The sequence below is a fragment of the Pungitius pungitius genome, chromosome 15, assembly GCF_949316345.1.
Source record: "Pungitius pungitius chromosome 15, fPunPun2.1, whole genome shotgun sequence".
Classification (NCBI taxonomy): Eukaryota; Metazoa; Chordata; class Actinopteri; order Perciformes; family Gasterosteidae; genus Pungitius; species Pungitius pungitius.
This window is the reverse complement of record NC_084914.1, coordinates 3,598,176-3,621,593: the sequence shown is the minus strand read 5'-3', so window position 1 is coordinate 3,621,593 and position 23,418 is coordinate 3,598,176. Positions and strand designations below refer to the sequence as shown.

Below are 23,418 nucleotides of genomic sequence, written 5' to 3'. Positions count from 1 at the left end.
AAAAAGACTACTCTGTTGGAATTATTTCATTTATTTTCTGTTGGAAAGTCCTGGACGGTATGGGGCCCCCGAAACGGCAGCTCACACTCACACAGGAGCACGGCAGGAAATAAGGAATTATTGAAATGGGAAAATAGAGAATATATAACTGGTTAAATGTTTAACAATGTATTCCCCAAAACCAGCAATAGCAGGTGTGAGTATAAGGCTTTACTTTACACGCTACATCACAATTAGTATTGCTTCATATGCACCAACACAATTACCATGTTTTTGTTTTGTCTCTTTTTCCATCCTATCAATTAAATCAAATCAGTGAGAGGCCAACCTCTCCCTGGGTAATCTATTACGATCAGTGTTATTACGTAAAAAAAGGGTCCGGGCCCATCTGCTGGGCAACGCGGCGCCTCCTCTGAATATCAATGATTTTCCAATAAATCTAAAACTAATGTTTATCCCGAGCTGTGACACAAACAGCAGCAGTCGGGTCATCGAGCCTGGACCCAATTACCCCCCCGATGGTCCGTTACCGATCATCGCGTCGTCTCCCTCCGCCGACACGTTCCACTCGCTCTGGGGAGTCCCGCCCAATCAGCAGCCCCCCGAGGTCACGTGGTCCTCGCCCCTCGTTTTTCTTTTTTTTTTTCCCCCTCTTCTTAAGCGCACCTTCCAGCGTGGTCCGGCCCTGTAGGAGTCTGCTGCTCCGAGAACTGATCCGAACACAGCAGCTGCCGCGACAACACGTGGCAGTGCAGTTTCTTTAGGGGGGTGGGGAGGGGGGGGGGGTGACCCTATCAAGATGAATTTCATCGTGTGCGATAAACGCAGCACCTGGGGCTGTTTCTGCACTGATTATATACAGTCGACAGCAACGAGACACCCATTACAGGAATTATGTTACCGCCGAAAAGACACACGTTGACAACATGACTCGATATGGATTCCCCAACCCCCCCGACCCCCCCCCCCCCCCCCAGCGGTTAAATGCACCGCACGCAGCTGTGTTAGCAGGAGACCGTGACACCAATTGGGCGCTGCTCCGGCGTCCTGCTAAACGGCGCCAAAGGGCCGTCGGTGAGAGGGACCGAACTGAGGGGGGCGCTAGTTGGCGTCTCAGCGCTATGTTGTTGTTGTTGTTTTGTTTTTTTTTCATTTTTTCTCTGGCTAATCGAGGCAAAGTGAGCGAGGGGATCCTTGGCTTTATTATTATAGACATATTAAAAAATTAAAACATAACGGCTGGACCTTGAGGTCAGGAATAATGTCATGAAGGCTATTTTTTAATAAATACAGTTTAAATTTACACTAGGTAAGGGGATGCCGATGAAAAGCTTGTCCTATTGGTTTTTACCCAAAAATAAGTAGTTAAAAATGCGCTTTTGATGCAGCTTTAGTTGATATCGATACGGTTCGTCCTCTCGGAATTAAATTGAGCAGCAGCAAGAAGGCCTTTGAGCTAAAATCAACATCTCGCTAAACTGCACGATGGTAAGAAATGATTGACAGGTAGGAGACAGAATTAGTAACGCCGCTGTAAATGAGTAGTTTTAACGTTATAGGTTTAACTTTAAAAAAAACAAAAAAAAATCACAGCCCGGTGTCGTTTTTTCTCTTATTTCTTATACAAAATGTGTCACCTTTGTAACTAACAGACGATCAGCTTCATTTTCTATCTCATTTGATTTCAGCTCCTATTAATACCACCGTTGTATTCCGAATGGCAGGCGTTGAACTCTGAGCCGCCATGAAGGGCTTTAACTCTTTTACCTGCGCGAGACGCAAAAGGTCATTCTGTCTATTTCTGGAAGGTTTTATTTATAATATAAATGTTAACGAGGACACAAAAGGAATGGGGGAGATAATTAACCTTCTCACTTTTGCCAGCGGAGGTTGACTCTCATATGCGGCTGAGAGGAGGCGAGAGAGCAGCGAGACGCCGGCTGCTTGTTGAAAAAGACACAAATCGAAATTAATATCTTAAAAAAGACATTAAGAAAAAATTAAAATAAAATAAAGAAGCGACCCGATGCCGTCCCGGCTTGTCGGTTTGAGTGTGACTTTGAAGCGCTCAGATCTCACCGGGGAGAGCGAATCCTAAATTTGGGGGGGGTGCCCCCCCCGCTGCAATCACTGAGCTCCTCCAGCCCTGCGACCAGCACGAAGCGCCAGAAACAGTGGCTGCATTATTAGGATGTGTGTGCGCGTGGCGGTATTAATTGAACACACAAACGAATGCTTAACACTGCTCCCGCTGCTTATTGAATAATATCATAACCCTCCTGGTACGAGTGTTAAATTGAATCAGCATGACTGTACATTCGTGGCTACCCAGAGGAATGAAGGATTTCTTTTTTTTTCTTCCTTCCTTCCTTCCCCTCCTGAGAGGAGAAAGTGCTTTCTCTCTCTCTCTCTCTCTCTCCCCCCACTTGGTTTCTCTTTATTGTTGCCAATGAATGGGATTTTCCGCGGAGTCCCAAGGCTTCTGGTGTTTAGACGAGGAGGGAGGAAAATGAAAGAAATGCATACATGTCAGAGCCTTTCAGTTCACGCGACAAAAGGGCGGAGGTGTTTTCACGCGAGTCGCCTCGTAAAAAGTGCGTCGTGTAAACAGCATCCTTCCCTCGGTGAACACGGCTTGAAATATTATTATTATACGGGTTATTCTTTTTCACTGCTGCACGTTGGAAGTAAATCCAAAATACATCGGTAATAATGGAGGAGGTGTAATAACAGGAGATGTATTGAGCATATTGTGGCTCGTATTTGGAACTGAGCTGCATGCAGTCTTATAAAATACAAACCCAATTTTCTTATGTTATTATTAATTCATCCGCGACCGGGTGCTATAACAACAAGTCCACACCGCATGCACATAATCAATAAGTATATATTATTTTATTAAAAATAAGATTTCTACCCATTTTGTTAATAAAAATATTATTGGTAAAATGTTCAATTACAGCAGGGGCACAAATAAAAAAATGTGTTATGTTATGTTTAATGTGCTTTCGATCTACATCTCCTTCTTTAAAACACACACACACACACACACACACTTTTGGCTTTACATCTGATTTCACAGAATATTGGGAAACGATTGGCAGAGCTTCGCATCCCGGCAACAGGGCGTCAGTTGGGATGCGGCCCGGCAGGAGATTCTGTACTTCTGCTGCTATTCTAGATGAATTGGATACGCCGCAGGCCTACTCCACCCGCACCCCCCCCCCTCGTAGAAATGACCCGCACAGCGTCATTCTACTATAATCCATCCTGTCTGCACTCGGAGCTGTCCACTGGTCCCCTTTAAAGCCCTGTAAACTTTTCTTATTTCCCCACTTTTCCTGGAGGCACATCAGCTGTGATAATTCTCCGAGGCCCGGTTTGGAAAGGTGGCGCGGGAGGAGCAGGTGTGGCCCCCGAGCGGGAGTCATTGTCGGGCCCTTTGCTTCGCAGGGGAGGGGGGGGGGGGGGGGGAGGAGGAAACCCGGCTCGGTCTAAAACAACCGCCTCAATCCCCATGAAGTCCAAACATCTGATGGGATTCAGGCCGCTGACGGAGAATCGGCGAGGGAGCGCCGACAAAGTGTTGGAACCCTTTTTTGGCGGAGGCGTCCTGCCCCCCCCCCCCCCCCCCCCCACCTCCCCGAAGCCCCTCCAGACATACGCAATCACCTTTCCCCTCACTCTATTTGTTTACGTCTTATTAATGTTTGCAGACGGCACAGCGGGCGAATGACTGTGCAGGCGATGATTTAGCGCGTGTAAATATGGCGGCACGGCGACTCTCCGCCAACGCCCTCATCCATCAAACCCTTTGCAGCCCGGGGGTGCGATAATGGGGAAAATGTGGGAATACTTTAGGTGTTTTTTTGTTTGTTTTTTTTGGCGTTTTTCCCTCTTTGTTTGGTTACTCTGTCCCGTCTTTTTGAGCAAATAAACGTGTTCCATCCAGTCCACTTATTAACTGCAATAAGTGGACTTTTTAAATCCAACGCCGGAGCGTAACAAGCAGAACGTTTTCTCGTTGCTTTTAAAGTTCTCCAAACACCAGACGTGAGTGATTTACAACCACGCGGAGTCCTCCTCGCTCACAGCATTTCTCAGATCATTCCTCGCACCCAGAGGCCATTAATTAAAGGTCCTTAAATTCCCTTTTAAATATGTTCAAGCTGCTTCGGCGGCCCATCTGCTGCCAAGGTGTTAAGCCACATTTAATTGCAGCTCACGATAAATAACAACAAATTAGGTGGCGCGATTTTTGAGATCCGGCGCGTGGATTCGAAACCCCTGAAAAATAAAGGGCGGCTAATGACCTTCAGCTGTTTACCGGAGGTACGGGGGGGGGGGGGGGGGGGGGGGACCAACCGGAGCGCTCCTCCCTTTGTGTCGTGGCGGCCGGCGAGTCGACGGCGAGAGCCGCAGGTATTCTGCAACAAGGCCCACTCGTGCCAGTGGGTGGCTGCGCACACATTACGAGCCCTAATCCTCTTATTTCCCCCCCCGTCTCCTTTCACCAGAAATGTGTCTTTACCCCCCCCCCCTCGACCTCATCAGAGGAGGTAGGATTTCCGCACGCCGCAAGCCTCCACTTCAGGAACCTCGAGGTCCAGAGCAACAGGAGAAACACGACCGCCGCTGGAAAAAAAGAAGATCCGGCTGACGGAGAAAAGCTTTGAAGGTTTTTTTTAGTCATACCGAAACGTGCCGGGTTTTTTTCCCTCCCCCCCCCCTCCTCCTGTTCTCACGCGCCTCGTCAAGGTTTCTCCCTCGTGCGTCTGGATCCGGGATTCTGGCAGAGGGATCGGCTACAAAGAGAATGGCAGATCAACCTCAGCCCGAACAGCAGACGGATGCAGCAGAGCACAAAAGAGCCTTAAACCGCGTCGCACCAGGCGGAAGCACGTTTCAAATGGCGGCGGCTCAACGTGCCGAGGGGGGGGGGAAACACAGATTTTCTTCAGATGATGGCGAGGGGAGGGGGGGGTGGGGGGGTAATAGTCTGCAGCTTCGTAACTGGGCCCGGTTGGGAGAACATTGTTTTACGCGGGGAACAAACGGGGAGATTGTCGGGTTTTCACCAAATATGAAGACATGTTGAATATTTTGAGGCTAATCGACAGTAAATGCAATCCGTGTGATTGGACCATCGGCTCGGTGCCCACGGGTCTCTCCCCCCGTCCATAACGACGAGGGCCACGTTGTTCGCCGCGTTGGGATGATTTGACCTCAGAGGGGGAAAAACGGCGGGATATAAGAAGTTAATAAACCACGCAGCTCACATTTTCAACACAAAAACCACAGTTACAGTAAATTGCTCCAGTGGAGAAGGCAGGCACAAATACATTTAATGCAGCTACTGCACTCGATGCTGTACTTTTCCTGCACTGTATTTAATTTGCGGTGCTCTAGATGTTAATTTACAATTTCAGATTACTTATACAAAATATTATTAATCATAGATTAGGCTTTGCAGCAATATGTAAATTCCTCCCGCAACAATAAAGCGATGCTTTTACTTTAAAAGGACCGATAACTGAAGTACATTTGTATAATACATTTGATTCAGAAAGAGGGTCATTCTGCATGATGAATTCCTTTTGTGCTTCAAGCTGGTTAATAATTCTGTACTTCTATTGAATTGTTTTACTTTGTGAGCACTTCTGCCTCCACTGAAACCGTCACTTTCAATGTGAACATTAAACTCGCTTCACACACACACACACACACACACACACACGCACACACACACACCAGTTCATTGCACTGCCAATACAACTTACAAATTACAGTGTGTGCGACAGACTGACTTTGAGGAAAGAAATAATGTATTTTGCCCTGGAGATGTTTTTTTTCTTCTCCTTTTCTTCCCTCTTTAAACGTCTCTCGTGTAACGGACAAATAAAAACCGTTAACGGTTGACCTCGAGGGAAGAAAAAAAAAAAAAAAATCTAGAAAGAGGATTTAACTAAGCAACGCGAGGAGCGAAACAAACATCAACCCAAAAATACCGAGGACATGTTTCCCCATCTGGGAGGAAGAGGAGGAAGTGGTGCGTCGCGGCGCGTCACCGCTGGCTGCGTGTCCCTCCGCCGCCCTGAGAGGAATCTAGGCCACTATTCAGCCGCAGCGTGCAGACAAACAGGGGGGGGTGGGGGGGGGGGGAGACTGGTCCCGTTCCCAAGAAGCCAAAACAAGCGGCGACCTCGACCTCGGACGCGGGGGGGTCAGGGCGGTTCCACCTGTAGACGGCAGTAACATAAATCCCCCTCCCTGTGGTGTTTTAATCGCCCACGGCAACAGGGATTTAAACGGAATCTGCCGAACTCTCGTGAACGTTTCGCCGTCCGGAGGCCGCCCCCACCCCCCTTTGGCCTCCACCTGTCCTCCACCTTTTCCGTCCGCCTCCTTCACTTCCTCTTCTGCTGTGCGTAAAAGAAAGAAACGCGATCATGTGGTTTTGATTCGTCTGTTCTTCTCGTCTCCCCCTCTGCAAAATAACCCGAAGAAGCAAAAGAAGCCCCCCCCCCCCTCGACCTCCTCCCCCCCCCCCCTTCCCAGAGACACTACCAGGGAAATGAGAGGCCTGTTTCACAGACATGGATTAAGCTAATCCCGGTGTAACACACACACACACACACACACAAAAAGAGGAGTGAAACCGATCCCTTAATCTCATTGAATTTAAACCGCCTGATACGTCGCAGTTCTCGGCGGCGTTTTGTCAGCTTTCGTGGCCGCGGCGAGTGATTTGTGACCAACAGCAGACCCCGGCGGCTTGTTAATTTACCGCGAGAAGGGTTTGAACCTTCAACGGAATTCCGTCAAAGAGCTCCCTCCCTCCCTCATCTCCGTTTGCTTAGCGTATTAATCTATTCCCTTGTATCTATCTTAGATGGTATCAGACCGTAGCTGGAGCGCGCTACGCGGCTAAGTGTCCCCACAGCGGGACTTCTGGCCAAAGAGACGGGAGGATTAATCGCTAAACGGCGATGTCCCCCCGTCTGCTGCTCTTTTACTTCAAAAAGGCCATTTAACTGAGAAACAGTTCTCGCTTCCCCCCCCCCCCACCGCTTCCACACGTGGGGGTATTTGCAATGGCCGCCCAGCAATGGCTGTTACAGTTGTGTTAATTATTAATGGTTACAGGATCTGAGGAAACGCAGCGTAGGTTTCGGCTGATGTTCAGTCCGGCACCGTGTAAAATATTCAGAGCCTGCAGAAGGGATCTGAGGAGCTCTGCACAGGACGCGGCAGTCAGCCGATGTCACAGCGCGGGAATCGTCGTCGTCGGATGGGAAGGATACTCGCATCGCGGCCGCCAGACCGAGCCGAGCCAGCGACTCCGAGGCTCCATCTGCACTCCCCTCGAGCAGCGCCGCCGACCTCGTTTGATGAGGGAACATTGCCCCCTGCTGATTCCCTTTTGTACTCTTTATCAGAGGCCTCCACCAGCCGCGATGACTGACAGGAGACATGTGGTATGGGTGGGAGGGGGGGGGGGGGGGGCTACTGAAACGCCACAGAGCGATCACTCTTTAGCTCTGACAACTGCTTTTTGTCTCTTTTATTCGTGGGGGTTGGCTTTCCTGTCATGTCACTCTGGCATTAGACGTCACGTGACTCACCAGAGCGGGCTGCAGGAATCAAACGGAATGTGAAGAAAGATGAAAAATGGTTAGAAAATTCCCTCGTATCCTAAATGAATATTTATGGAATAATGTATATATTTTTTTGGAAAAGGCACTGATTGCACTCTCCGCCGTTTGGAGGGTGGGGGGGGGGTTGAAGTAGGGATCTCAGACGTAGTCTTGTTCCAAGCTTGCCTTGCGTGATTTTTACATGAATATCCGTAGATTTGCCTTTTCAGCGTCAACACCTGCGCTGTTTGTGGTTCATATTTTTGGGGGAGGATTTTGAAGCCTAATGTGACATCCTGAGTTCAGTATTTCATATATTTAGACATTTTTTTGCACTGAGGCGAGAGCAGCAGCTCAGCGGTCAGGAACCAGGCCGCATTACGAAGGGGTCCTCAAAGCGAAAAGGGGATTTTTTAAAACACAAAAAAAGCACAAACAGCCAAAGCAGATGAGAAACAAAGCTCGAGCTTCTCCGTCACCATCTTTAAAAACACCCATAACGTTCCATTTAATCTGCCGGCTAGCATCCCATGATGATAGTTGTGCCGTATTAGATGAGTCATTCCACATAATGGTTGAAAGCTTAAAACAGTAAAAAAAAACTCCCTGGTGAGAGAAATTGGTATTCTAACAGCGCCCCCCCCCCCCCCCCCCCACCCCATCCCCCTCTCCTCCCACTTCCAACTGATGATAATCTGTATTCACACAGCCTGCCATGTCAGATGAAAGCCTTCAATTAGCAGTCAGCTCTATTCAGTATTTCCCATCGTGCCACCACTCTTTACATTCCCTGACAGCGCCCAAAGGCTGCTGCCGATCCGACGCTTACAGAAACCACTCCTGGGGAGAATGTGAGAAGCCCCCCCGCTGTGAACAAAGTGGCCAAACAAGTGTTTTGCGGAAAAATCAGCGGCCGACGCTCCCCTACCTCTGAGCTGCAGATGTGAGGGGCCCGGGGAGTCCAAGTGTCATCCTTTCCGTCTTAACCCCCCCCTCCCCCCCACCCCCCACTCAGGATGAAAAAAAAAACTCAAGAGCCCAGCGGCTCCAGATGAAACGGCTCCGATGCTTTGATTTGTGGCTTCACGCCGGCGGCGGTCTGCACAGGGCCCTCAGCGTGATGCTTGTTCCGTCACCGGGTGTTCTTAGGCGGGGGGGGGGGGGGGGGGATCAGCCTCCCACCGAATTCTGCTCTGCCGCCTGCACGCCGCCGCTGGATGCACAGTTGACGCATTTGAAAAAAAAAACAACAAAAAAAACAATACAGTAGCAGGCCTCCCCGGTTTAACGCGCATCCGTCTGGGTGTCACGATATTAGCGTAGTGGTCGTGAGGGTGGCCTCGCGCTGTTCTTGTGAACTGACGGCCATCGCCACGGGAGATAACAAAGCATCAGCAGTAGGCCCCGTCTCTTGCAATCCAATAAAACCAAATTCATACAGAGATGCTGAGGAGCATCCCAGTTCCTTTGTGAGTTAATAAACTGGTCCAGTGCGGGTGCTTTCCATGCAGTGTGATTATTAATAGTATTGTGCAGTAGTACAGGGGGGGCGGGGGGGGGGGTGCACATAAAGGAACATATTTTCAAAGCCAAAAGCAGGCCGGTGGGAGGTTGTTTTCAATGAAAGAGAGCTAAAGGCCAGTCGGCAGAGACCGCGCTCGGCCTCAGTCCGCGCGTCCTGCTGGGCTGGCCCAATAGCGCTCCGGGTCAGCGGGATTTCTGCCCGGACCCCTGATGGAGGAGCAGAATTGAAACAAAAAATTAAATCCTGTTGCATTCATAGGAAATATTATGTAAACACGCCGACACCAATAAACGACCAAGACCCGTGGGATAACATGTAGATATATATATATATATATATATATATATATATATATAGATATAACACTATGCAAGCTACAAATTAGATTAGAGCCGCACCTGTCAAGTCATCACTTTGAAAACGTGCAAATAATTACAGCCATTGATTTTATTTTTGTTTTTCGAAATTTTCCAAATAGTATCACATGCTGATTTGTTTTCTGATTCATGTAATTGTAGGGAGCAGGTTTTAGGACAATAGCCTTTGACTCTCTTGGGTTTTTAGACTTAAAACGAAGACTCCACTGATTAATTGATACTGGAAAAAATAAGGACATTTTCTAATGTTGCATACCACAATGAGACAAACGTATATCAAATAAAATAACTTAAAGCGATGTTCAAATGAATTAATTATTTCAATTGCCTTGGATTTATCTATTGAGCATAGCAACTTTGTTTTTAAGAAGCATCGGAAAGTTTAGCTAGGCTATCAGTTCTGACGTAAGTCAATATTTTATCAAGCTGAATACCGGAAGTCCTCGTTTTATTTTGCATTTAGCGACGTAAGGACACGTTCACATTCATTTAATCTTATCCCATTTTCTACGTTTGGTGGTTCGACTTACTCATTGTGCTCCTGACTTTATGCATCGATGTAAGCGTCTGTCTGTCAGTTGGAGGGGGGCTGGAAGGGAGGGAAAGGGGGGCGCGCGCCTTTGTTTCGGGAGCACAGAGAACCGGAAGCTGCTCGTTGAACCAATCACGTGAGAGGTTTCTCGCAAGCCCCGCCCAAACAATACAGACAGCAGGACCGATTGCTAATACGGTGCCGCATATTGTGACATTTAGGATAGACGGATTTTTTGATAAGCTTTTTATTTTTGAAGTGTTTCCAAATAAGAGCGACGTCGAGGCGAGTGTGTTCAGAGCTCGCTTAGAGCACCTGGTAGTACTGGATAGCACGGTAACGGTTGTCCGACCGTGTTAGCTACACTTAGCAAGGTGTCAGATGCTAACCGAGTTAACGTTACCTAACGTCTGTGACAACCCAGCCGGTTGTACAAAAAGTGATTTTTTCACAGGCCTTTCGTGAGAGAAACGTTACGACAACTCGCTGTTGAACATCTGTTCGTATTCGTTCTTCATTAGCAAGGCAACCAACCGGCCAAGTCCGATGTGTTTGTATCCGTTAGCAACGCTGCCTGGTTGAAATTCAAGCTAGCAATAGAACACTACGTTACCAGCTACGTAAACTAACGCTACAACATCCACCAAACTGGACAAAACTTTGGATTTTGTGGGGTTTAAATCGGTCTCGACGGGTCCGCTGACCCCCCAGAAGAAGATGAAGAAAAGGAAGGAGCTGAACGCCTTGATCGGACTCGGAGACAGCAAGAGGAAGAAGACCAAAAAGGGGACAGGTCACCGACTTCTCCGCACCGAGCCGCCGGACTCCGAGTCCGAGTCCAGCTCGGACGACGACGAGTTCAACGGCATGAGCAGCGGAGCACACGTCGGCAAGTGAGTGCATTTTTATCTCAAATCCAAGATTGTGTTCGAATGGCACATTCCCCCCTGCAGCTTGATATCAGCACAATTAGTAAGCAACACTACGCTTGGCATGATTATTGATATGATGACGTATTCCATATTTCCACATTATTCCCCGTGACACTGAACGCATCCTTCTGACACATACCTGCTTCGTGAATCATGAACGGGGCTGCGGATGCAACGTCTTACATCCCCGGTGTTGCTTGTGCTTCCAGGAGAAGCTACACGCAGTGCTGCAATGTGTGCTACCCCCTGTTCCTGTTCATCATACTCGCTGCCTGCGTTACGGCCTGCGCTGGACTCATATGGATGCAGATCGCCCTGAAAGAAGATCTGGACACCTTGAAAGCGAAGCTGCAAAGCAGTAAGACTCGCTGTCACACACACACACAAACACACCCACAGTTACCCTGTGATGAGTCATAAAAAGCTGAGCCGCCCAAGCGCTTCACGTTTTTTACATCCCAGTGGCACATGTATTGCGTCTTTGTCTCTGCTTTTAACTCACTGTAATGTTTTTATAACAGTGGAATCCAGCCAGAAAGTGTCATCCAGTGAAATCCCGAAGCTGAGTGAGGACCTGAAAAACAAGGACAAGAAGCTCGACGACTTTGAGAACGGGGACAAAGGGTTGAGCAAGCTCTGGTCTAACCTAACAGAGATGAACAGAAAGGTCAGCTACCTCAACACACATATTCTGACACGCCATCAAGAGCTCACAATAAAGTGGAATTGGCGTTAAGTTTTCTCTGGTCGTCGCTCAATGGAGTTGCACTTCTGCGTAAGAGGTGTAACTGAATCTTCTGTATCGTTATACTCGTGCAGATCAGTTTGCTGGACTCTGCAGTAATCCATTTGAAGGCCAACCTGAAATCAGCTGCTGACTTGGTCAGCCTTCCCACTACGGTTGAAGAGCTTGAAAAGGTGAAGACGCAGCAAAGTGGAACAAAGGGAGAAATTCCATTGTGAATCTTTCGGTGTTGTATTTGTTGTAAAAACTCACCATTTTGTTTTATTTTTCTCTTCCAGAGCGTTGCTAAAATCGGCAGCACACTAACGAGTGTGCAGCATGATGTGAAGACTATACAGGATGCGCTTGAGAATCGGAACAAAGATGAAGAGTTGAAGAAGACGATGGTATATTAAACATGTTTCTTTACTCTGAACAGTTGATTTGGTCAGATAACAATAGTACTTTAGGGTTTTTAAGCCTCAACGTCCGTGGCTCTAAATTAATGTGATTTGTCTTTTGTTTGTATAAATTCCACACTTTTTACACTCTACTTTTACCTGGGAATGAATGATGACTTTTGTCTCACATTCACAGGGTGATGAATGCTTACACCACCTAACATAACTGTATAAATGACAGAATCGTCCATACAGACCTTTGAGCTGATGACATCATGGCAGACCGACCTATTGCTGTGGTCCTTTGTCAATAGTGTACCAATTGTTTTTTTCCATTCGAGCCCATGGATCTTGTCACAGTTAATATTTTTCCTTTTTTATTTACATCTCAAATATAGCTGGAGGCTGCTTTCCTCTTTTATTATTTATGCAAAAGTGTATGGTGAGCTGCTTTTAAAAAAACGAGCCCACAGAGTGCATTTTCCTTACATGAAATAGAATAGAGATATGCAGCTGTAAGTGTTGCTTCTATGTTCTGCACTCACAATCAAGGCAAATCTACTTAAAAATGACCGATTCTATGGATGACATGTTGGATAATTTGCTCAACTGCAGCGTGAATGCAAACTTTTGCCACTACCCGACTAATTTGTTTATATGTTTATCTGCACATTCGTAAATGTTCTCTTGCTTGTTGTCAGACAGACTAACATCGACACAGCCGTCGGGTCGAGACGGTTCTGTCATTTCTTGGATTCTTGGATCCGTGCGTTGGGTTTTCATTAATAATTCATGAATCCAGTGCCAATCTATTTTGGGAGCTTGAATGCTGGCGTTTGCTGTGTGAAACTAGGTCAGATATCTGAGAGAACTGCAGAATGTTTTCTCTGCTTTATTTTTTTTCATAAGCAAAATAGGATCTGCACAATATTAACACAGCGTTGTACATTTTTTACACTGCGACCCTCAGATGATGGGCTCAGCTGGCTGAGATCTCCGTGGTCTTGTACCTTTTTGGATCTATCGGATGCCTACAAGTCAAATGTCATGGAACTGCAAACTGCACGTTGCTTTACCAATGTGATTGTTTGTTTTTTACTGTCGCAGGACATCGCGGACCTGAGAATAGCAGTGAGCGAGGCGAACCAGACGGAGGAGCTGCGCCATGCGCGGACCGACGAGCACGTGCACGGCCTCCTCTCTGCGGTGGCCGATCTTCAGCAGAGAGTGTCGTCGCTGGAGAACGGGTCGCAGCCAAGCGTGAGCGGCGTGACGCCTCACACCGTTACCAAAGCGACCCTGGGTCGGGAACCACAGGCCCCGACGGGGAGGGGACGGATTTGTGTGTTTTACATGTGATCCTTCATCTGCTTCACAGACAAAGAACCCCAGTGAACGGCCGGCGACCGAAGCAGCCGCGACCACCAACGCAACGGCCGGCGGCGCGCCAGGTGCCGTGTGCAAAAAGCCGCTCGTCCCGGCGTGCTTCTCTGCCGCCGCGGTGCGTCTCACTGCGTCCTTTTTCTCCTCTATTTCCACAGACGTATCCACACCACTGACGGAGCCTCAGACGAGCCGGCGGCCTCGCTTCGCGACTCCGATCCGCTCCAAGAGAAACGCTGAGACATCGTGCCCAGAGAAGCTGATCCTGTCTCGGGTCAATTCTCTGAAAGGTGCAAGCTACAAATCCTGTTTGATTTGTCAGTAAAGGAATAGTTGAACATTTGGGAGAGAAAAAAAGAAATATATATATATTTGCTTTATTGCCAAGGTCAGCTGTCGTCTTCCAGTAAGGCGAGAGTTTATCAAGTATCCCCAGGTTGCCTAGCAACTAATTCTAACAGAGTAGACGCCTTATTCTTTTTGCAAAAGGTCCTAACATGCATTGCCCTCACAGAAGAACCATTTGATTTTTGAATGTTTCTGAATGAAAACTATTGGTTTCAGACTTGGAGGACATCTTCCAGCAGAAAGGCGTTGGACGCGACTCGGTCGGATTTGACTTTCGCAGCTTGAGGAAGGTTTTTAGAACGTCGACCCCCGACGCGCGCACCCTGGAGTGTTTTGACAGTGACGGAAACCAGAGGTACTCGCTGGCGGAGCTGAGGGCGGCCGCAGGTTTGTGAGCACGACGTCACTGACGGCAGCGAACAGTATTGGTCGCCCGGCGGGGTCCGGCAGTTTGAAGTTCCTGACCCACTTTCTGTAATTGCTGCACCTTTTTGTGAACTGAATGTTTACCGATTGTGGCGCGCCGGCATGCCCCATCCTCACTGCCCCCTCCCCGGCCGGTTTCAACTCAACCTCATTCACAAAACCACGCGCCTAGGTTTTAGGTTTCATCCGTGTGAGTACCTGAACGCTCTTATTTTACATCATTCTATGGTTTTACATGAAATATACCGTGGGAGTTGTGTGTTATTTTGAATCCTGTTTTCCACTTCTCAGTTCTCAGGCTTGTGGTTTTCCTGCACTTTTTTCTTTTTTGATTTTGTTCTATTCAGTTTCCAGTCTGGTGATGTCACATCTTTGTCTATTTAGCTTCTCTGGAGGCTTTACATTGTCAGTCTACTTCTCCACCCATCAACACCGGGACCTGGAAGGTAGCATTTTAGTTTGTTTAGAAATTACTAGAATTTCTTTTGTGTGAGTTGTTTGTTGTTTGGTTTTTAGTCTGATTCCTTACTTTACTGAAACACAAATTTAAGCTTAAGAGTGAGGATCTATATTTTCTCTTTTCTAGGCTGTTTCAGATTTCTTTCTAATCAATGTTTTTCTCTCATTTTCAGTTAGTTGCTACATCCTGATTATGTTTAGTTTGTTTGTTTTGTTGCTATTTTGGCATCTTTAAATTCTACAAGTTTTGAAGGGCTATGAACACTTTGAATCATTGAGTTTTAGAAGTCAACTCATGAGTCATATGTAGCAATAACATGACTTCGACATCGCTTGTCTAAAATAATAGACAGGGCACACCTTAGTGTGTAACAGGTAGTACAAGAAGCACTGACCATCAATGAACTTGATTCATTTTATTCCATTTTTATGGGCTTAATGATGGTGTATTACATAACAAATGTGTATTCTGTAAAAATGGTATAAATGTATTCTCAGAAATGATCTTGTTAAGAGGGTTGGGGTTTTAATCTTAACATTGTACATTTTTAAAATAATTCTGTTGTAATTTGCATGTTGCTCACAATGTGACATGAAAACATTATTTATAAACTTAACATAGTCGACGACTTGTTTTTGCAGGACAATGTAACCGCTCCGTCACATAGTGCTGCTGTAATGGGGAGATTTTATGAATGTGTTTTTTTTGTGTGAACACCAATGAATAAACAAAGTTAAAAGGTTTGGTTTCTTTACGTCATTAACTGAGAACACTGGTTTCCATCAACGCTGCACATCACATTTATTCCACTCTGAAACATACGAAAGAACGTGGAGAGGAAGCTTTAACAGGAATATTTACAATTGACAGAGACACAACGTGGCGGTTAAATGAGCTTGAGAGAGAGATTTAGGCCAGTGCCCCTTTAGCCCTCCAGTCCTGGGCCAACAGCCCCAGCAGCACCTCTTCATCCACCTCCTCTTCCTCCTCCTCATCATCATCATTGCTGCCATCTACCTCCATAGGTTCCTCCTCACTGGGCCGGACCTTGCTCCTCGCCACGTCTCGCTTGTCCCTCAGGACTTCCACGCGCCTGTAGCACTCGATCTGTTCGTCGATCTCGTCGATCTGTCGCTCAAAGCGGCCCTCCTCGTCGTCCTCCGCCACGATGGCTTCCGATTTGGTGTTCACCTGTCGGATCTCCTTCTGAAACTCATCCCACTCCTTGTCCATATGATCTTTGGGTGCGTCGACTTTGCGCACCTTGGCGTCCCGGACGGGGTCGTCGAAGAAGCCCTCCGGCAGCGCCTCGGCGGTGTTTTCTTTCTTTTCCGCGCTCTTCTCCTGCACGTCTGCTTTCAGGATGGAGCCCGAGTGGGAGATGGCGGGTGTGGATGGGATGGAGCTGTCAAAGAAATCATCGGGTAGTCCCGCAGCGTCCGTCTTTTGAGGAGGGGGGTCTGTGGTTCCTGCGGGACCTGCCTCAGTGGCATCATCGTCATCATCACCGTAAACTCCAGCCAACAGACTCAGGCCAGCGGATTTCTCAGTGGAAACAGTTCCCTTATTGCTGGGTTTCTCAAAGAAATCTCCTGGCAGCCCCGGGGGCGCAGACTGACCCGCACCCGACGACGGTTTAACCCGTTTGCCGCTGGCGTCCTCGTTTCCCTGCGCTTTCCTTTTCGCCGGTTGAGGCTGTGGTGTCGCCGGTTGACTCTTTCCTTCCTTGAGCTCGACAACTTTCTCTTTATGCGGTTTTCCGAGAACATGCGCCGGCCACAGAAGATCGGACTTAACTTGCACATTGCACAGGACACAACTGAGGTGCCCGAGACTGTTGTATTTAGCGAAAGGAGACTCAACGCGCTTCTTGTCCGTTGTTTGTCTTTGTTTTGCCCTCATCAGACGGCGGAGTTCCTCTTGATTCACAATTTTCTTCCCCTTCTTTGAGGATGCCATTCTTGAAAACAACGCAGCTTGCTAGCTAGCTAGCTACTTTCTTTCGATCGAGTCAAAATGCGTCCCACTATGATGACGTAGGCGGCACAAACTCGCGCTCAAACTGCGCGTCGAGGGATAACATCGCGAGAGGCATCGCTCGCAGAAAGCTAACGCTAGCCGAGTTGTTAGCTCACAAGGTTTATTGTAGGTCCGGTCGTCCGCCTGAATTCTGCCGCACAGCGAATACCGTACAACGTGAATCCAAGGAGCGGACGACGATGTAGTCGCTTGTCATTGGTTGTAATTACTTAGCAGTCTGCGGTGTTAGCGTTTGTGCGTTCTGTTGTGTTTAGCGTTATTTTCTGATTTTCATCGCCGCACCCTCCATATTATTATTATTTTTTTTTTATTGTGGGCTAGCTAGCGATCGTTTGCTTGTAGCTAATGCTAATGCCGTCCGGGGAGCAGCAGGTGTAACGCTATTCCAATAACGGGAGGCAACGAACCAGCTACTCGGAAGCGTCACTTTTGTCTTAAATTACTGCGAAGCTTATTTTAATTCTAATTCCGATTCGGATTGATGCAACACCTTCCCGGGAGTGTAAATTGTCGCAATAACGTTATTTAGTTAACGTTAGCCAGTCCACCGCAGTCACCATGACGGGTGAGAAGATCCGCACCCTCCGAAAGGACCACAACAAACCGAACAAAAATGAGGAGATAATGGACACGTGTGACGACGCCTCGAACGGGACCATCCCCAACGGCACCGGGACCCATTTCAGGTCCAACAAGGTCGTCCAGAAAGCTGTCAGAACCTCGGCGCTGCAGCAGCAGCATCAGCATCATCAGCACAACGCGAACAACATCAACGGCAACCCCCCCGCGGTCGGCAGCATCGTCAACGACAACGACAACAACAAGAACCCGATCATCCTGAGCAGCGAGGCCTTGGACTTCCCGGTGCACGAGTGCGTGTTCAAGGGGGATGTGCGTCGGCTCTCCTCTCTCATCAGGACCCACAGCATCTCGCAGAAAGACGTACACGGTGAGCGTTATTACCTTTTGCCCCTTTGTTTGTGTGTGTGTGTGTGTGTGTGTGTGTGTGTGTGTGCATGACAGGTCGATGTGAATACTTGATATGCCATGCACGCGTTTCTATTCCAGGGAACACGCCTCTCCACTTGGCCGTGATGATGGGCGCCAAAGGTAAAACCGATTTGATCTACTTTATGAAATCCATTTTTTTCCCAGGTTATATCAACACTAGTATCATACAGAGAATGAACCAAAATGATGAAAAAACGAATCTCTGATGATGATAATCGGAACCCTGGAAGTTCCACTAAATCTGCCGTGCCGGGCTTTCATGTGTAATAACGAGGCTTCGGAGAATTTGAGATCATCTTTAAAGACCCCTTTTTTAAAAATCTTTACTGTTTTTTAAGTACCCTTAATCAAGCAGCACTTATCATGACTCCGTCCTGCTTGGTTATTATTCCACAGTACTGTTCGCATTACATAGAAGTGTTCTGGGATACATCTATAGATGCGGATGTCATGCAATGCAGCCAATTTATAAGGGAATGGATTCTTTGGGTTGCAGTGCAGAATGCATGAGTCAATTATATAGGCCAAAATCCCAAATTAGTGTTTCACAATCTGTACAATATAGAACAACCTCTTTTCCTAAAACGCAGTGATAGTGGAAGAAGCGGTAGTAGTCGGTGGTGCTGTGTTTTTTTGTCTTTCAGAGTGCGCCCTGCTTCTACTGGCCCATAATGCTCCTGTGAAGATAAAGAATGCTCAGGGATGGAGTCCTCTGGCTGAGGCCATCAGCTACGGGGACCGGCAGATGAGTGAGTGATGTCCACGCTGCTCTCAATAGCTGTCTGCTGTCTGGGGAGGGGGGGGGGGGGGGCAGTTATGTTCAGTGTGTCTGATGGCTTCGTGCTCGTTTAGTCATTCGGGCTTCTGGCTCAGCTCTTTGTATCAATGCTCATGTTGTATTAGCTTTGTGGGGGTGGGGGTGTGTTCAGGAACTATCATGTTTGGGAATCATGATGAAATGTTTCTAATGAAAAAGAAACTAGTGATTTTTGAACTTCTCCAGAGTTGTTGCTTTGCAGAAAGCTTTTTCGTTTGGACTCCCTTCAGTAAGCTCTCTGCAATCACAGGGGGGGGTTAAACCAGCTTTGGTGCCCCCCCGGTTGGAATGCAGTCAAGTGAACATTTGAAGGCCCTTAATGGGTCATCTATATTTGTCGGTCCAGCTAAAAAGCTAAAAGTGGGGATTTTCTCTGTCCAGATGGGTTGGAACGCCGCCGCGATGGCGGCTTAGTGTCAGGAAGCGCTGAGCTTACGGCCCGCTCACTCCGCTGCCTAATGGCGCTCCTGCTTTTAGATCTGTCATCCGGCGAGATGGCGTGAACGTGAAAGGCCCCAGATAGTGCCTCCCAGAATCCACTGCTCTTTCCTCCTTTTTTTTTTTTTTAGATGCGATGTTACGTTTGTGGGAGATATAAAGGCCGGGCCAGCGTCCAGCGAAACGCTCTCTGGTCTGGTTAAACCTGACGGGGTGTCCGTGATGGGGGGAAATGACCCGCAGCCTCGTCGGGACGCGCCGGGGGGGGGGTGTCCCTTCCTGTCGTGGGACCGCGACCAGGAGTTCTGCTGTGAGAAGGTCACACCACTCCTAATATGGAAGGGCATGGCGGGGGGGGGGAAGAGGGGCATGGGTAAAAGGACGTGGCACGGGGGGGGTGTTTAGACCTCTGGGTAAATGAGACGTGGCCCACAGCGTTCAGTAAAGGACAAATCGGGCCGTGTGTCAAACCTCTGCCTTTTTTTGTCTTTCCTTTTTTTTTTTTTCAACGAAAACGCCGCGGTCGCATCAGCGCTCGTCACTTCACGCCCTCGCGCTCACACTAGCACGCGTCGCGTCAGCAGCCCGAGCGGGCGCCCCCGTCAGCGCTTCTCTGCGCCACTCGCCTCGGATGTGTCGCTTTGTTTGCGTCCTCCACCCGATCGACCGATGCTCCCGTCTCGTGGGAGACCCGCCGAGCTGTATTCAAAACGCACGCGTACAGACACTGAACCCGTTTTCTCAGTCACAGCGATCCTGCGGAAGTTAAAGCAGCAGTCCAGGGAGAGCGTGCAGGACAAGAGGCCCAAATTACTGAACGCCCTGAAGGAGGTGAGGAACCCGCCGCCGCCGCCGACTACTAAAGTCTCACCCAATCGTGTGCAAATAAAAACCTCTGCAGGCTTCGATTAGCACGAATGAATTAATTGCGTCTTTGTGCATTTCAGCAGTCATTACACGATGTAGTTGAGATAAACGTCTGTGTCTTTTCCGTAGCTGGGGGACTTCTATCTGGAGCTGCACTGGGACTTCCAGAGCTGGGGTGAGTTTCTTCACTGATGATTGAAGGTTGCTGCTGACGGACTGTATCAAAGATAAGAAACGCCTGTTATTCACTCCCTCTTCAGTGCCTTTGCTGTCCCGGATGCTGCCGTCCGATGCCTGTAAAATCTACAAGCAGGGCATCAACATCAGGTACGAGAGCGACTCCTGATTCGCAGCAGGCCGTGGGCATCCAGGTCGAGGACTTCTTTTTAGATTTCCAAAGTAGGACGAAACGATCCTCTCTCTCTCTCTCTCTCTCTCTCTCTCACACACACACACCGCTCCCCTCTGCCATTTAGACTCGACACCACTCTCATAGACTTCAGCGACATGAAGTGTCAGCGCGGCGACCTCAGCTTCATCTTCAACGGCGAGGCGGCGCCCTCCCAGAGCTTTGTGGTCCTGGACAATGAAGCCAAAGTGTACCAAAGAATCCACCACGAGGTGAGTGAGCGCCTCCTCCTCCTCCTGCTCCTCCTCCTCCTGCTCCTCCTCCTGCGGCGCCGTCGACCCCGTTGAAGCGCCAGCCGCCTCACCGGCCTTGTCTCTCGCCCTCAAGGAGTCTGAGATGGAGACCGAGGAGGAGGTGGACATCCTGATGAGCAGCGACGTCTACTCGGCGACTCTGTCCACAAAGTCCATCTCCTTCGCCCGCAGTCAGATCGGCTGGCTCTTCAGGGAGGACAAGACGGTACGTTTTTGTCCACCGAGACACACTCAGAGTCGACTTTATCCGCCGCGTACGCTTATGCTACCCCCCCCCCCCCCCGGCTGTCTGCGCAGGAGAGGATCGGAAACTTCCTGGCGGACTTCTACGCCGTGAACGGCCTGGTGCTGGAGTCGCGGAAGCGGCGGGAGCACTTGAGCGAGGAGGACATCTTGAGGAACAAAGCCATCATGGAGAGCCTGAGCAAAGGAGGCGGCATCAGCGAGCAGAACTTTGAGGTAAGGGTGGGGGGGGGGCGGGACTGGTAACTGTAGCCTAGTGACTGAATGTGGCGCTGATATTGTCCCCCCCCCCACAGCCCGTGAGACGGCTGTCCCTCACGGCCCCAGCACCCAACACGGTTTCTTGGGAGGAGTACATCACTGCGGAGCAGGGGAAGTGAGTGTCTCCATCGAATCGAGAGATTCGGGTGGAGGCGCCGGTTATTAAACCCCCGTGCGTCTCTCCGCCTTCAGGCCCCCCCATCTTGGCAGAGAGCTGGTGTGTAAAGAGAGCAAGAAGAACTTCAAAGCTAATGTAGCCATGAGCCAGGATTTCCCTCTGGGCATCGAGTCGTGAGTACAACAACCCCCCATTCCCCACCCACCCAGATGCCGGTTGTTTTGGGGAAGCCGCCTATGAGATGGTGGCGGAATAAACTTCCCCGTCATGTGACTACATACACACTTCTCTTATTTTCAAGCCTTACATCTTTGTAAATATTTGATATTTGAGCCTGTGTGTGTGTGTGTGTGTGATATATATATATATGTATATGTATATATGTATATATAATGTATATATATTTGTATATATATATATACACACACAACAAACAGAAGAGACTGGGCAGGAGAGGGGAAGCTCTCTGGTGGACACGGTTTCTAATGACCCATCTTTATTACTTTTAAGCTGATCATCTTAGTCTGGAGATAGAGGGGGGGGGGACACGTGACTACTTTTAATGACCATTGAGTGCCTACTAGAGGGAAACCGGTTATTACTGTCTATGTAAAAGATGTGGCGTGTTAGACGGGGACGTAGGAGTCCACAAGCTGTGGGTTTAGTAAAGACTGTGAAATCTTCCCAGGACATTATGTCGTAAATTGCTTTATCTCCTCGACTGAGTGAGTCCTAATGGAGCTGCAGGAGGAGCTCGGCCTTCACTGGAGCTAATGTTTTTTTAATGTGATTTTCTCCCCTTCTGCGCTTTGTAATGTTAAAAATATGTTGCTCTTACGTCTCTATTCGATGTAACGGAGGGAAGAGTTTTCATTCCAACCACAATGCCTAAATTACATTATAAATAAGTTAATCCCGGTTACACCTTGTTAGGATGTTAGCGCTTAGCACGCGCCGCAGCTAGCGGGGCCGTGGACCTGTTTCCATGACTTCACTTTCTCAATTAGTTTACTAGTCAATAACATGGTGAATTGAAGATGACGTTCTTGAATGTTTTTTTGTTGTTGTTGTTCGATTTGACGGTTGCAGCGTGTGTGAGCACCTCCCCCCCCCCCCCCCCCCCCTCTGTGCAGGTTACTCAACGTGCTGGAGGTCGTCGCCCCCTTCAAGCACTTCAACAAACTCCGGGAGTTCGTCCAGATGAAACTCCCCCCGGGGTTTCCCGTCAAACTGGGTACGTGCGCGCGTGTGTGTGTGTGTGTGTTGCCGCACGGCGCCAACGACCCCGGGGCTAACGAGCTTCTCTCCCTCGCAGACATCCCCGTCTTCCCCACCATCACGGCCACAGTCACCTTCCAGGAATTCCGCTACGACCAATTCCAAGAGTCTACTTTCGTCATCCCGGCCGAGTACAAAGAAGATCCCAGTCGCTTCCCCGACCTCTGACCTGTAAACACGTCTGACACCAACAGGAAGTGACCCGCAGGCTTGGAGAGGAATCCTGTATTGTTTCATTCTATATGTTATGTTTCTAAGAAAAGGAAACTGGTTTTATTGAGTTGTACTTTTCTTGCTGCGAATGGATGCAAACAGATGTTGGCACATCAGGCTCACATGTAGATGCATATCTTCCGTTCCTAGTCCAAAGGGCGATGGCGACACAGCCCGGACTTTCCATAGTCACCATTTTAATATCTATAACCTGAACTCTCCCAACCGCGCTGTCATCTGTAACCCATCAGGAAAAAAATATATAGCTATATCCTCAAACTGAGCTTAATATTGATTTATAAATGTACTGTATACATGAACTCAAAAGGAGTGAAACACTGTAGCAATACACTTCCAGTACGTAAGAATGCTGTTAACCAGCTGGGAGGAGGCGGGGCTTAGAACATGGCAGCGACCTCCTGCGCCTTCGGGTCGGCTCACGTTACCTCTCGGCTGTCACCGTCCTGCGAGTGGACACGTGTGTGTGTGTGTGTGTGTGTGTGTGTGTGAGAGAGAGAGAACCCAGAGGGGATATCAGGTAAACTGGTCCTAGTTTAATACTGCACTGATATTAGGTATATTTAAGGCATGCTGGTCCACGTGCATCTTTCAGCTGTATTCTGAGCATTTTGTCACGTTACCTGCAGACTTCTTGGTATTCGCATTAAAAGGGAAACACTGAATTGCAACACTAAGTTTCTCGTACTTAGCGATCTGTTATTGA

General features: G+C 48.5%; 3 protein-coding genes across 3 annotated transcripts; 2 read left to right on the top strand and 1 right to left on the bottom strand.

Annotated features, from left to right (window-relative positions):
- Positions 1 to 10,245: 10,245 nt before the first annotated feature.
- Positions 10,246 to 15,487, top strand: efcab14 (EF-hand calcium binding domain 14). Its single transcript, XM_037457523.2, has 9 exons — positions 10,246 to 10,964; positions 11,213 to 11,361; positions 11,525 to 11,670; positions 11,823 to 11,921; positions 12,027 to 12,134; positions 13,236 to 13,388; positions 13,507 to 13,579; positions 13,670 to 13,801; positions 14,076 to 15,487. Exons 1-9 carry the CDS (start codon positions 10,789 to 10,791, stop codon positions 14,252 to 14,254), a joined length of 1,215 nt encoding a protein of 404 aa, XP_037313420.2. The 5' UTR covers positions 10,246 to 10,788; the 3' UTR covers positions 14,255 to 15,487.
- Positions 15,482 to 16,818, bottom strand: znf830 (zinc finger protein 830). The gene has a single exon (XM_037457595.2). The coding sequence runs from the start codon at positions 16,702 to 16,704 to the stop codon at positions 15,655 to 15,657; it is 1,050 nt and encodes a 349-aa protein (XP_037313492.2). The 5' UTR covers positions 16,705 to 16,818; the 3' UTR covers positions 15,482 to 15,654.
- A 19-nt stretch (positions 16,819 to 16,837) lies between these two features.
- On the top strand, positions 16,838 to 23,389 carry LOC119206214 (ankyrin repeat domain-containing protein 13C-like). The gene is made up of 13 exons (XM_037457500.2): positions 16,838 to 17,734; positions 17,854 to 17,895; positions 18,441 to 18,545; positions 19,797 to 19,882; positions 20,048 to 20,093; positions 20,179 to 20,245; positions 20,395 to 20,539; positions 20,655 to 20,786; positions 20,879 to 21,040; positions 21,121 to 21,200; positions 21,278 to 21,376; positions 22,337 to 22,437; positions 22,519 to 23,389. Exons 1-13 carry the CDS (start codon positions 17,344 to 17,346, stop codon positions 22,647 to 22,649), a joined length of 1,587 nt encoding a protein of 528 aa, XP_037313397.2. The 5' UTR covers positions 16,838 to 17,343; the 3' UTR covers positions 22,650 to 23,389.
- Positions 23,390 to 23,418: the final 29 nt, after the last annotated feature.